The 14,257-nt window shown below is 50.8% G+C and overlaps 2 protein-coding genes across 3 annotated transcripts; one reads left to right on the forward strand and one right to left on the reverse strand.

Moving 5' to 3' along the window:
* Positions 1-618: 618 nt before the first annotated feature.
* TMA7 (translation machinery associated 7 homolog) lies at positions 619-5,644 on the reverse strand. The gene is made up of 4 exons (XM_066245251.1): positions 5,510-5,644; positions 5,375-5,430; positions 5,118-5,296; positions 619-976 (listed from the first exon to the last, which is right to left on the reverse strand). Exons 1-4 carry the CDS (start codon positions 5,523-5,525, stop codon positions 961-963), a joined length of 267 nt encoding a protein of 88 aa, XP_066101348.1. The 5' UTR covers positions 5,526-5,644; the 3' UTR covers positions 619-960.
* On the forward strand, positions 5,618-11,391 carry CCDC51 (coiled-coil domain containing 51). 2 transcript variants are annotated; one of them, XM_066245249.1, is made up of 5 exons: positions 5,654-5,746; positions 7,107-7,198; positions 8,404-8,723; positions 9,722-9,886; positions 10,432-11,391. In XM_066245249.1, the coding sequence occupies exons 2-5, from the start codon at positions 7,153-7,155 to the stop codon at positions 11,158-11,160; spliced, it is 1,260 nt and encodes a 419-aa protein (XP_066101346.1). In that variant the 5' UTR covers positions 5,654-5,746; positions 7,107-7,152; the 3' UTR covers positions 11,161-11,391. The 2 variants fall into 2 exon arrangements, with proteins under 2 accessions (XP_066101347.1, XP_066101346.1); XM_066245250.1 differs by lacking the exon at positions 7,107-7,198 and having other exon boundaries at positions 5,618-5,746.
* The last annotated feature ends 2,866 nt before the right edge of the window (positions 11,392-14,257 follow it).

The following is a 14,257-nucleotide window of genomic DNA, read 5'->3' on the forward strand; positions in this document are numbered from 1 at the left end:
GGATGATGAATAATAGTAGCTATGGAAGGGCAGGGAGTGGTGCCCAGATCCCTTAGGGCCTTACTGGTCATTGCAGGGACTCGAGCTTTGCTTTAAGCCAGTAAGAATTCTGAGCCAAGAAGAGACAAAGTGTAACTTTATAGTTTAGCAAGATCCCCCTAGGTCCTGAGTAGATTGTAGGGAAGCAAGAGTAGGGACAGGAAGGCAAATGTGGACATAATTGCAATAATCCAGGTGAGGGATTTTAGGGTTGGGGGAGTTAACAGAAATACAAATGGGCCAGATTTAATTTTTCTGATAGGTTGAATGTGGGGTGTAAGACAAGAGAACCTAGAAAGAACCTCTCTGAAGCCCTAGTGGACCTGGGGACTTGGAGTAAACTTGGTTATTAAAGACTTTCCCCCACTTTTCTTCCCTCTGTAACACATATGTGTATTTGTGCTGCTCCTCTCCATGAAGTTCCTTGACAACAGGAACTGTTGCTGAGAACCCCATTAAAACACGGCAGTGTGGCTGTCCTAACACAGAAAGATGGCTTTTCTTTCTCAGGTACAAATTCTTCCACTAACTTCATGTAATGAATTCCATCAGGTATACCACCACACAAAACAGCAGCCATTTCAAATGAGTTGGTTTAATTCAGGTGTACAGAATTTGGGGCAGTACAGACTAAGAACAACTTGGACAGGATTCTGGCTGAGTTTGCTCTGACCACACGGCTAAGGCTGAAATGGCAGAGTGAGAACTAAAGAGATGAGCGAGCCACTACAAGTGGTTATTATCATGTTTTTACAAAAGTTTATTCTTAAATATACAATAGGCTTCCAGACAACACTTCATTCTAGCTATACGTGGCAAGAGATGTTATGACAGGGAATCCAGATGTTAAAACAGGAATGGAATTAAGGATCATCACCATTGCCCCAGGCTCAAGGAACAGCTCACTTTTTGCCAGATTTCTTAATTCCACCCGATGCTGCAAAAGGAAAAAAAAGTCTGTTAGGGAAAAATACAAAACTTATGATAGAAGCTGCGGGGGCCTTATGGATCCTAGTAAGGCTTAGCTCTCACACTGGGCCTTCTTTTGACCCAAGCGTGTATAGGACTTACCAATCTTATCTATTCTAGGTTAAAGCAGAATGAGGATGAGGTGGGGCAAAGCAATGGTTGGGCACTGGTCTGGAGCTATACTGTGTTGTGTACTTCACAGACCAGTTCATCTAATCCAGGGGTCCCCAAACTATGGCCCGCGGCCACATGCGGCCCCGAGGCCATTTATCCGGCCCCCACCACACTTCTGGAAGGGGCACTTGTTTCATTGGTGGTAAGAGAGAGGAGCACAGTTCCCACTGAAATACTGGTCAGTTTGTTGATTTAAATTTACTTGTTCTTTATTTTAAATGTTGTATTTGTTCCCGTTTTGTTTTTTTACTTAAAAATAAGATATGTGCAGTGTGCATAGGGATTTGTTCATAGTTTTTTTTATACTCTGGCCCTCCAATGGTCTGAGGGACAGAGAACTGGCCCCCTATGTAAAAAGTTTGGGGACTCCTGATCTAATCCTTACCCCCTACCAACCTATTTTTTTTTTAATTTTTAATTTTTTTTTTTACAGAGACAGAAAGTGAGTCAGAGAGAGGGATAGGCAGGGACAGAGAGACAGGAATGGAGAGAGATGAGAAGCATCAATTATCAGTTTTTCATTGAGCACTGCAACACCCTAGCTGTTCATTGATTGTTTTCTCATATGTGCCTTGACCGCGGGCCTTCAGCAGACCGAGTAACCCCTTGCTGGAGCCAGCGACCTTCGGCTCAAGCTGGTGGGCTTTTCCTCAAACCAGATGAGCCCGCACTCAAGCTGGCGACTTCAAGGGTCTCGAACCTGGGTCCTCTGCATCCCAGTCCGATGCTCTATCCACTGCGCCACCGCCTGGTCAGGCCCAACCTATTTTATAGATGGTGAAATCTTGGGTTTTTAAAAAAAGATTTATTTTAAAGAGGGGAGAGAGAGAAGGGCGGGGAGCAGGAAGCATCAACACCCATATGTGCCTTGACTAGGCAAGCCCAGGGTTTGAAACCAGCAACCTCAGCATTCCAGGTTGACGCTATATCCACTGTGTCACCACAGATCAGGTGATAAAGCCAAGATTCCAACCTATGTAATCTAACTTCCAAACCTACATTAATTGTCACATCATACCACACACTACCTTTATTTATTTTAAAATTTTTATTTATTGGCCCTAGCTGGTCTGGCATGTGGAAGTCCCACATTCGATTCCCGGTCAGAGCACACAGAAGCGCCCATCTGCTTCTCCACCCCTCCCCCTCTCCTTCCTCTTATCTCTCTTTTCCCCTTCCACAACCAAGGCTCCATTGGAGCAAAAGCTGGCCCAGGTGCTGAGGATGGCCCCATGGCCTCTGCCTCAGGAGCTAGAAATGGCTCTAGCCACTACGGAGCAATGCCCCACATAGGCAGAGCATCGCCCCCAGTGGGCATGCCAGGTGGATCCCAGTCCGGCACATGCGGGAATCTGACTGCCTCTGTGCTTTGAATTTCGGAAAAATAAATAAATAGAAAAAGTTTTTATTTATTGATTTTAGTGAGAGTAAGGAAGAGACAGGAACACTGACATGACTTTGTATTTGAACCGGCAACCTCTGTGCTTCCAGACAATGCTCCAACCAACCCAGCAAGCTATCCAGCCAGAGCTCGAAACCTTTATTTTACCCAATTTACAAATGACTATGTACTTGGCACACAGTAGGTAATTTAAGAAACAACTGTAGAATTAAGTATGCTCAATATAGAAATGAAGCCTGACCAGGTGGTGGCGCAGTGGATAGTGTTGGACTGGGATGCAGAGGACCCAGGTTCAAGACCCTCGAGGTTGCCAGCTTGAGTGCAGGCTCATCTGGTTTGAGCAAAAATTCCACCAGCTTGAGCCCAAGGTCGCTGGTTCCAGCAAGGGGTTACTCGGTCTGCTGAAGGCCCGCAGTGAAGGCACATATGAGAAAGCAATCAATGAACTACTAAGGTGTTGCAACGTGCAATGAAAAACTAATGATTGATGCTTCTCATCTCTCCGTTCCTGTCTGTCTGTCCCTGTCTATCCCTCTCTCTGACTCACTCTCTGTCTCTGTAAAAAATAAATTAAAAAAAATATATATAGAAATGAAAACCCTATTGTGATGAACTAAACCTTAAAAAAATTAAATGATGTTCAATGGAAACAAGCAGCATGGGATTTCACTAAGGACTGAACCTATTAAGGGGAAGTACATGATACCTCATCACATCATTCAAAAAGGAATCGCAATAGCTAAATCACAGCACTGTGTGGATGAACAACAACAAATCAAATCACTGGGACAGAGGTCTTGGGAAGCCCTACATGACAGTTCCACCAGTCCAGCCTCTACTGCCTATAGTGTGACTCACAGTGATCCAATTGGGCACAGACAACTGTGGAGAAAAGAATCATTAATTTGATGAATGTAAAAAGCATTTAAGAAGCACAGAAAGCCTGGCTTGTGGTGGCTTGAAACACTCAGATTGTAAGTTCAAAACCCTGAACTTGCCAGGCATATCCGTCAAGCAATCAACGAACAACTAAAGGGAAGAAACTAAGAGTTGATCCTTCTCCTTGTTCCCCACTCCACAAAATTAATAATATCTTTTGTAAAAAGCACAGAAAATATTGGGGCTGTTAGGCTTGAAAAATCTTTTGATATGAATTCCTCTTGCATAAAGAAAATAAAAGGAGGCAGATAGTGGAAAATTTAGGGGTTTTTTTTTTTGTATTTTTCTGAAGCTGGAAACGGGGAGGCAGTCAGACTCCCCCGCATGTGCCCAACTGGGATCCACCCGGCACACCCACCAGGGGGGTGATGCTCTGCCCATCTGGGGCATTGCTTTGTCACGACCAGAGCCACTCTAGCGCCTGGGGCAGAGGCCAAGGAGCCATCCCCAGCGCCCGGGGCCATTCTTTGCTCCACTGGAGCCTCGGCTGCAGGAAGGGAAGAGAAAGACTAGAGAGGAAGGAGAAGGGGAGGGGTAGAGAAGCAGATGGGCGCCTCTCCTATGTGCCCTGGCCGGGAATCCAACCCGGGACTCCTGCACGCCAGGCTGACGCTCTACCACTGAGCCAACCGGCCAGGGCCGGAAAATTTAGGTTTTAAAAAGTATATAGGCAAGCCTGATCAGGCGGTGGCGCAGTGACTGGGATGCAGAGGACCCGGGTTCGAGACCCCGAGGTCGCCAGCTTGAGTGCGGGCTCATCTGGTTTGAGGAAAGGCCCACCAGCTTGAGCCCAAGGTCGCTGGCTCCAGCAAGGGGTTACTCGGTCTGCTGAAGACCCGTGGTCAAGGCACATAAGAGAAAGCAATCAATGAACAACTAAGGTGTTGCAACGCGCAATGAAAAACTAATAATTGATGCTTTTCATCTCTCTCCGTTCCTGTCTGTCTGTCCCTGTTTATCCCTCTCTCTGACTCACTCTCTGTCTCTGTAAAAAATAAATAAAAAAGTATATAGGCAAATAGCACACCAAGGAACTTGTCCTTTATATTTGGGTATAGGTGCATCCCGAAAAAAAATGACTCAGGATATAAAACTACTTACTAGTATTAGCAATATGAGTACTAACTCATAAAGCAGTGAGGAGGGAGGACATTTTGGAAACCCAACTACAAGAATTGCGTCTAGCCTGACCTGTGGTGGCGCAGTGGATAAAGCGTCGACCTGGAAATGCTGAGGTCGCCGGTTCGAAACCCTGGGCTTGCCTGGTCAAGGCACATATGGGAGTTGATGCTTCCAGCTCCTCCCCCCTTCTCTCTCTCCTCTCTCTCTCTCCCTCTCTGTCTCTCTCTCTCCCCCCTTCTCTCTCCTCTCTATAATGAATTTTAAAAAAAAGTTTTAAAAAAGAAAAAAAAAAAAAAAGAATTGCGTCTAAGATCCACGAATCCCTCTCTTTCCACTTCTCCCGCTTCCTTAAGGCAGGAGACCTCGTTTCCAGACCCGGTTTGGCTCCCGCCCCTTCCGGCTGCGGCGAATCTATGCCTGGCTCGGGCCGTCCGCCGTAGCGGACACGAAGGACCGGGACCTCGCCACTCACCAGTGACGCAGGAAACAGACCTGCTCGGCCCGCTTCCAGACTGATGTCCAGCACATTTGCTCGGCTTGGGCTCTACCTGGCCTTCGCTTACCTAGGGGGCCCTTCCCCGCGGCCTTCGCTTTTAGCTCTTCAAGTTTCTTCTGCTCCTCTTTTTGCTTCTGCTTGAATGCCTTATCTTCCTAGAGAGAAACAGCAGGTTCACTCCGGGCGGGTTTCCCAGCCCTCCACGCCCGCCCACGCCTCCGCGCCGCCCTCACCTCGTCCATCTCCTTGGCCTGTTTCTTGGGCTGCTTCAGGGGCTTCTTCTTGCCACCTGTGGGCGACACAAGCATGCTCATCCCAGCCCCCGCCGGGTCCCGTCCCACTCCACCTTGCCATCCCTACACACTCACCTTCGCGGCCAGACATGGCGCCTGCCGCCCCTTCCCCAGACCCTGTCACCGGAAGCTGAGCTCCCCGGTTCCACCCCTGCGCTTATGCCTCCATGCGGGCCCGTTGATTGGCTCCTAGTCAGGAAATTGCCCTCCCGCTGCCGGAAGCGGCCTTCTGGAGGCGGGAGTTAAAGTCTCAGAGACCAACTCAGTGTTGGGTGTTTGGTTGGTTTTGCAGCTCGGGCGCTAGGCGGCCAGGTAGGGGAGGGTGGGGTGGGGCGGGAGTTGGGGTGGTCCTCCAGCCAGGGGAGGTCCGGAAACCTGGAGGGGTGCTGAACCGGAAGGCTCCATGCCTGGGCCGTGCGTGGGGGGAAGGGCATGTGCAAAGGCCTCGAACCTTGGTTCCGGTCCTGGAACGGTCCTGAAACCTAGGAAAGCACAGCATGGCTGGGAGGAGATGTAAGGGAGGTGGCAGAAGTGGTGGTTAGATTACTTGGTCCTAGAGCTTTGGAGGTTATGCGAAAGAGTTAGGGTTTTATAATACAGTCCAGGTTGCGACTTTTTGCAAATTCTGTTTGTTCATCCAGTATATTTTTGTTGAGTAAGTACTATATGCAGATAGTATTCTAGGCACTGGGGATGCAGCAGTGAACAAAATAGTGCCTGCCCTGGCAGAGCTGACATCCTGGTGGGTAATACAGACTATAAACCAAGCAAATAAGTAAAATACATATTGTATAGGTCATGTGATATGTGTGTGGAGAAAAACAAAGCAGTGAAAGTGGGTAAGGAATGCTGGGATGGAGGGCTTGGTTGCAATGACATTTGAGCAGGAGTTGGAAAGGAGGAGGGAGCAAGCAGTACAGATACTGAAAGCTGGTGTGAAGGCTCTGTGGTGGTGGTAGTCTGGTGTGTTCCAACCATATGAAGAAACCTATGCATAGTAATTATGTTCTAGGGAGGGACTAGGTGACACATAAAGAAAGAAGGCAATACATGTCTAATGGAGGAAAATAAAGCAGGTAGGGTGGGTAAAGAGGGAGTGGTCAAGGAAGGCCTTGCCAAGAGGTGATATTTGAGCAAATCTGAATTAACAGCCTCTAGTTGTCGTGTGAAGACCAGCTGTGAGGGGAAGGGGAGGAAGCCAAGACTTTGTAGGAGGCTGTAGCTGTCATGTCTGCCAAGTATGGGTGTCATTCCTGAGGTCCAAGACTGGGCGGCTGGTAGAAGAAGAGCAGGGAAAGGAGGCTAACAATGTCAGAGGAAGCCAAGAGCAGGGAAAGATTTTAAAAAGAAAGGGTGTTGAAAGCTGCAGAGATATTGGAGGAGAAATCTGAGGAGCTTTTCCTGGATCTGGCCATGTGCATGTTTTGCAGGGCCTCCAGGAGAGCAATGTTGGTGGAATGGGATCAGGAGAAAAGGGGGCTGACGAAGTGTGACAGCCAAGGCGGATACCTTTCTGCTGAGTGTTGCTTAGAAGGAGAGTGGGTGCTGACACCTGCACGATTGTTGTGGGGTCACAGCTTGCATGCAGTGGATACTGGCATTGAGGCCTATTGGTGGCTTTCCTGACCACTGGGGCATGGATGACATGTGCTCCCTTGGACCTTATAACTAGGACTCGGGTTCAGGTGCAGCACCAGCTTGGAACCAGTGTTGCAGGAATGCCCCCTTCTGTGGCTCTCAGCTTGGGCCCACTTTGTCCAGGAGGTGTGTACCCCCTACCCAGCCAACTTCATTCTCAAGTGGGCTTTACATTCTCCAAGCATGGCATGGGGAGGAGGCTGGGATGCTCTGACCCTTCTCTGAAGCCCCTTTCTTTGTAATTGGAGTGCTCCCAGTTTGTCTTCCTATCTCCCGGCCCCCTCTGCTTTTCTTTCTCTGGCCTGGTTGTTTGGCCACCAGGTGTCACTCTTGACAGCCAAAGTCAGTACTTGGGACTTGTGGGGTAGAGGGCTGATTTGGCCAGAGGAGGGTGCTGCTGGCCTAGATTTGCCTGGGAGCACATGACATGTGGCCCTCTCTTGTGCGGGGGAAGTTAGGGGGTCCTCAAAGTCACAGCTGCTCTAGGGCTCTGTAAGACCTAACTGGATAATGGGAGACTCCCTGTGCTGTTCATTCAGGTGGAGAAGTAGGCGTTGGGCCCCAAACATCAAAGTGAGGTTGAAAAGGGAGAGGTTAAAGAAACCTAACCTGTTGAGCAGTGACTAAGGTTGGAGGAGGAAGAAAGGTTATAGAGAGTGAGAAATGTGAGCCTGGGACTCGGTAGCCTAGAAAGTATGGGCTCAGAGGGCAGAAGGTGAAGGGCTGGTGTGAACCTAAGAAAAGTTGTCACCTGTGGAATTGTCTTCTCAGGGGAGAGCCGAGGAGGGCTTTTCTGCTTGGGACACAGCTGTGTTCTCAAACATAAGCTACACTGTGCTCTCCCAGTGCTGAAGGAGTCTGGGAAGTTGCTTTTGACGGTCTCTTACAGAAATCTGTCCCTGAAATCCCCTCAGTTCCACAGTTTCCTTGAGTTTGTGGGGCTTTGTCAGCATGGACACAACTCAGGTTTAAGAATTTTTTTTGATGTTATCAGAAGCCTGGGCACCAGAATTCCTATCAGAGTCATAACAGAGACCTGAGGGTGTAGGTGCAGTGGGGGTGTCTGAATGGTTTGTGTGGCATTGTGGGGGGAGATGGGAGGCATGGTTTCCTAAGTATGTATGTTCTTCCTGATGTGTTCCTCCTCGGAGTGCACCAGGAGGAGGGAAGTCTGACCGTGGGGCCTGAAGTCTCCAGGCCCAGTAGAGCAGCACAAAGTTTGGACCATTTAATGAAAATTAGTTGGTTCAGAACTGTCCCTAGGCCTTGAAACCTGACTTCCGCCTAGCCTTTCTCAGCTGAGAGCTGATCAGCCTGGTGTTCCCCTACAGATCTCCTGATGACAGGGTACAGCCCCTTGTCTGCAATGCAGTACGTTGTGGGTGTGCCCCCTGTACTGGTGCGGAGAGGCCGCCTTGGAAGGGACCTCTTGATGACCAGGACTCTGTGCAGCCCAGGCCCCAGCCAGCCCAGAGAGAAGAGACCTGAGGAGGCGATCCTTGGGCTGTACCACCGCCTCTCAGCACTGGGAAGAGCCCTGGGGCACAGCATTCAACAGCGCGCAGCCTCCACAGCCAGGACGTGGTGGGACAGATACGAAGAGTTTGTTGGACTCAATGAGGTTCGAGAGGCCCAGGGAAATGTGACTGAGGTGAGGAGGGGAGCCCGGGTGATTGGCCCTGCCCTCTGGCTCAGGAAATGTGGCCTGGAGGCTCCTGCTGAACAAGTTACCAGCCATATCCAAATCTGCTTTTTCTTAAACAAATAGCACTAGTAGAGGGATCCGACTGTTTCTCACAGGGCAGCCTGGGTTTGATGCGACTGGGCTGAAGATCTCTCTGTAACTACCCCCAGCTATGCGCCTTGAAAACAACTTGCTGCCTACCAGTGAGTCTCTGGCCATTAGCATCTGTTCCGTTAGGCCAGCAGATACTTCCTTTGACTGTTTGGGGGTTGGCGGTGAGAGCTGCCTGGCGGGTTCCTGGGCTCCAGAGTTCTCAAAGCCCCGTGTGGAACGAAACGGCCGTTATGAAGGTGGTGGCCCTGGGAAGCATGCTGTGAGGTGGAGAGAGCTACGTGCGTTTGTTGAGTCCTTTGTGGCAGTGGCAACGCGTTCTGCCGTCTCTGTTTCTGCCCCTGTCTCCACAGTCCAGTGTGGCGAGGTGGGGAACCCGGGCTTCAGCCGGAAGCTTTAAGGCACGGTGCTGCCCGTCCCCCCGGAGGCGCTGACCTCCGCTGAGCCCGGGTTTCTGGGTGGGTAAAACGGAGGCCGTTAACAGTACCTCTCATGGCGCAGTTATGACGTGTAAATAAGGTAGCAAACAAAACATCCTAAGAACATAGGTTCCTTTCTGTGCTTTGTGTCAGACGAGAGTTGGCTGGCTTGGTGGACACAAATTGTATGCATTCTTAGCTGTTTTCAAGTTTATTAGGGGCGTGTTATTTCTACTTGAATGGGTAAATCCGGTGACTCTGATGGGGGTGGCCCAGGGCTGCACTTTAGGGATGACTGGGTGAGCCAGGATTACGTTTCCATCCTTTGCACTGACACCCCGCTGACCTCTTCTCAGCCAGCCTTGTTGGGAATAGAGCTGAAGGTGTGTGGGTGTGGAGAGAAGGGACAGAAGTCTGCTGCTGCTCTCTCCGCAGGCAGAGAAAATGTTCATGGTGGCTCGAGGGCTTGTCCGCAAGGCCCAGGAGGACTTGGAAGTGCAGCAGGCCAAGCTGAAGGAGGTGAGGGACCGCTTGGACCGCGTCTCCAGAGACGACAACCAGTACCTGGAACTGGCCACTCTGGAGCACAGGATGCTGCAGGTGGGCACCGCAGGCAGGAGGCAGCCCTTCCTCGCCTGGACAGGGCCCCTACCCTGGCAGGTCATGGAGGGGTGAGGGGGGAACCCAGGCCGCTCTGGTGGTCAGAGACCTGGAAGGAGGTAAATCAGAAGCTCCTTTGGAGGACTGAGCCCCGGGTTTCCTGAACCCATTCATTTACTTCCTCCTGGAGTTCCGGGGGCCACAGTGCAGGGCGGAGTGACCTGGGCCCCAGAGTGCTAAGGAGGGAGCAGCATGGAGGGGCCCCCCGGAGATTACCAGGCACTTCCCTTCTGATGAGGCCTGTAGACACCAGTGCATGTCTCCCGAAAGCCGAGACTGCTTGGGTAAGAGGAGGGTCCAGCCCCCTGGACCATCCCCACTTCCTTTGTTCTCCCCACGACTGGGCTCATGCTGCGTTCATTCACCGGCACGTCGGCTGTGCCAGGCATGCTGCTGAACTAGCAGGACATGCTAGTGGGACATCGACCGGCAGCTGTAGCTGCAGGGCCATGTGGCTGCCGTATGACACAGCTTCGCTTCTGCAGGAGGAAAAGAGGCTTCGCACAGCCCATCTGCATGCCGAAGACTCTGAGCGAGAAAAGTTCTCCCTCTTCTCTGCGGCTGTGAGGGAAAGTCATGAGAAGGAGCGCACTCGGGCGGAGAGGACCAAAAACTGGTCCCTCGTCGGGTCTGTCCTGGGGGCCCTGATTGGTGTGGCCGGCTCCACCTACGTGAACCGTGTGCGGCTGCAGGAGCTGAAGGCCTTACTCCTGGAGGCCCAGAAGGGGCCCGCGAGCCTCCAGGAGGCCATCCGAGAACAGGCCTCCAGCTATGCCCTGCAGCAGAGGGACCTCCACGGCCTCATGGCGGACCTGAGGGGCCTGGCACAAGCGGGGCTGGGGCGGAGCTCCGGACCCCAGGCAGGCACTTTCCCGGCCGCTGACGGAGAGACAGACGCCCTCTCAGCGGCCTTGAAGGAGCAGCTCAGCCATTCCAGGCAGTTCTATTCCTGTGTAGAGGGTTTACAAAAGCAGCTTGACAGCCTGGAAAAGACTTTCAGCCAGATGGCTGGGGTGGCTCAGCTAGCAGAGGCTGCCGACGGGGCTACGGCTGGCCTCTCGGTGGAGCAGGGGAGCCTGATCTGGGCGCTGTCAGGCGTGGAGCAGAGGCTAGAAGCCCAGGTCAACAGGAACGCCATCTACAGCACGCTGGTCACCTGTGTGACGATTGTGGCCACACTGCCTGTGCTCTACATGCTGTTCAGGGCCAGCTAGCCCCCGGCCCTACTCCAGAGTGTCTGAGGGGATGGGTGTGTCAGTGGGGTTAGTAGAGAGTCCCAGCAGTGAAGTGAGCCTTCAGGGGTGCACACAACCTCAGCCCAAGTCTGAGTGCCATCTGTGTTGCTCACAGCAGACACATTTTGTTTTTTTAGGCAATGCTCATTTATATTAATTATGAAAACTTTGTGCTGATGTCCAATTAAAATGTCTTTGAGTTTGTGTTAATTTAAAGTAATTTATATTGGACTGAGTTTCATCTGTTGAAAATTGAGATTTAAGACTTAAGGGGGTTGGCCTGACCTGTAGTGGCGCAATGGATAAAGCGACGACCTGGAAATGCTGAGGTCGCTGGTTCAAAACCCTGGGCTTGCCTGGTCAAGGCACATATAGGAGTTGATGCTTCCAGCTCCTTCCCCCTGACTCTCTCTCCTCTCTAAAATGAATAAATAAAATAAAATAAGTAAAAAAAAAAAAAAAAAGACTTAAGGGGCCTGACCAGGTGGTGGCGCAGTGGATAGAGCATCGGACTGGGATGCGGAGGACCCAAGTTCGAGACCCCGAGGTTGCCAGCTTGAGCGTGGAGCGTGGGCTCATCTGGTTTGAGAAAAAAAAAAAAAAAAAAGCTCACCAGCTTGGACCCAAGGTCGCTGGCTTGAGCAAGGGGTTACTCAGTCTGCTGAAGGCCCGCAGTCAAGGCACATATGAGAAAGCAATCAATGAATAACTAAGGTGTTGCAACGAAAAACTGATGATTGATGCTTCTCATCTCTCTCCGTTCCTGTCTGTCTGTCCCTATCTCTCTCTCTCTCTCTGTCTCTGTAAAAAGAAAAAAAAAGACTTAAGGGTTTGCCTGACCAGGCAGTGGTGCAGTGGATAGAGTGTTGGAGTGGGACACAGAGGACCCAGGTTCGAGACCCTGAGGTCGCCAGTTTGAGCACGGGCTCATCTGGTTTTAGCAAGGTTCACCAGCTTGAGCCCTAGGTCGCTGGCTTGAGCAAGGGGTCACTTGGTCTGCTGTAGCCCCACATACAAGAAAGCAATCAATGAACAACTAAGGAGCTGCAACGAAGAATTGATGCTTCTTATCTCTCTCCCTTCCTGTCTGTCTGTCCCTATCTGTCCCTCACTCTGACTCTGTCTCTGTCAAAAAACCCCAAAAACAACCACAAACATACACACACAAAAAAGACTTAGGGTTTGATCTGGAATTGTGGTAATCGCCCCCTTTAGTTCCTCTCTCATCTGTTCTTGGTCTTGTCTTTGGTTCAGGACTGTTTTGGATACGTTTACCCTTGAGGTCTGGACTTGAATTTTGGATTTCCTGGCCTGCCCTCTGCTTGCCCAGTCTTTGTCAGGTAGCCTGGGCTTTCCAGTGAGTGGAACCTAGCCTACTGCTCACCCATTGGTGACCATGGTTCCTGCCCCTCTCTGGATCCCTGTCTCTGCCATAGTAGGGAATAGGGAAAACCTCCAGTTCCTAACATTGAAGGGATAATCAAAGTGGAGCAGGATGAAGGATTGGGGGAAGAGTTGATAAATATTTGCTGGGGACATAATTACAGGGATTGGTGGCCAATCTGGGTCCCTGGTGCAGAGTGCTTTGGGCAGCCCTGGTGTGCCACTAGGGCTGGGTATCCTCCCAACGGTTCAGGAATGCAGGAATGGCCTCGACAGGCATGCCAGCAGTGTGAAGGGAGAGGCAGTTATGGGGAAGGGCCTCCCAGAGGTGGGAGGGGCCATGGCAGACATGGAAGTGGACTGCCCCGAGAATCTCTGACCTGCTCCTTTTCAGGGGGGAAGGGTAGCCTTTGATCTCGGGGGCTAAATCGTCACAGGTGGCCTTGTGTGTCTGAGTAAACAAGAGCAGCGGAGAGGCACTGTGCACTCTTGTTGGAGTAGTGGTGGACTTACAGGTCTGGAGAGCCTCCTTCCAGCACACACCGAGGTGGTTGCCAGGGTCTGTGGGTAGATGCTTCTGTGGGCTTCCTGAGCAGAGGCCTGTAGAGCCATGAATGTTTCCCATGGGGTTCCCCCCCCTTTTTTAGAGGAACAGACAGGGACAGACAGATAGAAAAGGAGAGATTTCAGAAGCATCAACTCATAGTTGCAGCACCTTAGTTCACTGATTGCTTTCTCGTATGTGCCTTGCCCAGTGGGCCCCAGGTGAGCCAGTGACCCTTGTTTAAAGCAGCAACCTTGGGCTCAAGCCAGTGACCATGGGGTCATGTCTATGATCCCATGCTCAAGCTGGTGACACTGCGCTCAGCTGTTTGTTGAGCCTGCACTCCAGCCAGCAACATCGGGGTTTCAAACCTGAGTCCTCAGCATCCCAGGCTGATGTTCTATCCACTACGCCACTTCTTTTTTTAAAAGAAAAAAAAATTAATTTATTAATTTTAGCGAGAGAGGGAGATCTGAACACCAATTTATATGTGCCCTGACCAGGGATCGAACCAGCAACCTGTGTGTTTCTGGATGCTCTAGGGTAGCTTCCCTCCCTTTTTGAAACCTGTGCTCAGGCCTGGTAATGAGCGTGGTCCAAGTGGCCCCATGGGTGCTATGAACCTCTGCGTACCTGGTCTCATGGTCATCTGGCCACTTCATCTCTGGCTATATATATATATATATATATATATTTTTTTTTTATATGTATATATATATTTTTATATATGTATGTATATATATTTTTTTTTTTAAATTTTTTTTTTAGTGAGAGGATGGGAAGCAGAGACAGACTCCCACATGTGCCCGATCTGGGATCCACTAGGCAAGTCCGCTAGGGGGCGATGCTCTGCCCATCTGGGGCCCTTGCTCTGTTGCAGCTGGAACCACTTTTTTGTTTGTTTGCTTTGTTTTGTCTTTAGCACCTGAGGTGGAGGCCATGGAGCCATCCTCAGTGCCTGGGGCCAACTCACTCCAATGGAGCCTTGGCTGCAGGAGAGGACGAAAAGAGAGAGATAGAGAGAGAGGAAGAGAGAAAAGCAAGAAGGGGATGGGTGGAGAAGCAGGGTGCTTCTCCTGTGTACTTTGGCAGGAAATCGATCCCAGGACATCCACACACCAGGCCAACACTCTACCAGAGTCAACCAGC

Source organism: Saccopteryx bilineata, chromosome 10 (assembly GCF_036850765.1).
Source record: "Saccopteryx bilineata isolate mSacBil1 chromosome 10, mSacBil1_pri_phased_curated, whole genome shotgun sequence".
Classification (NCBI taxonomy): domain Eukaryota; kingdom Metazoa; phylum Chordata; class Mammalia; order Chiroptera; family Emballonuridae; genus Saccopteryx; species Saccopteryx bilineata.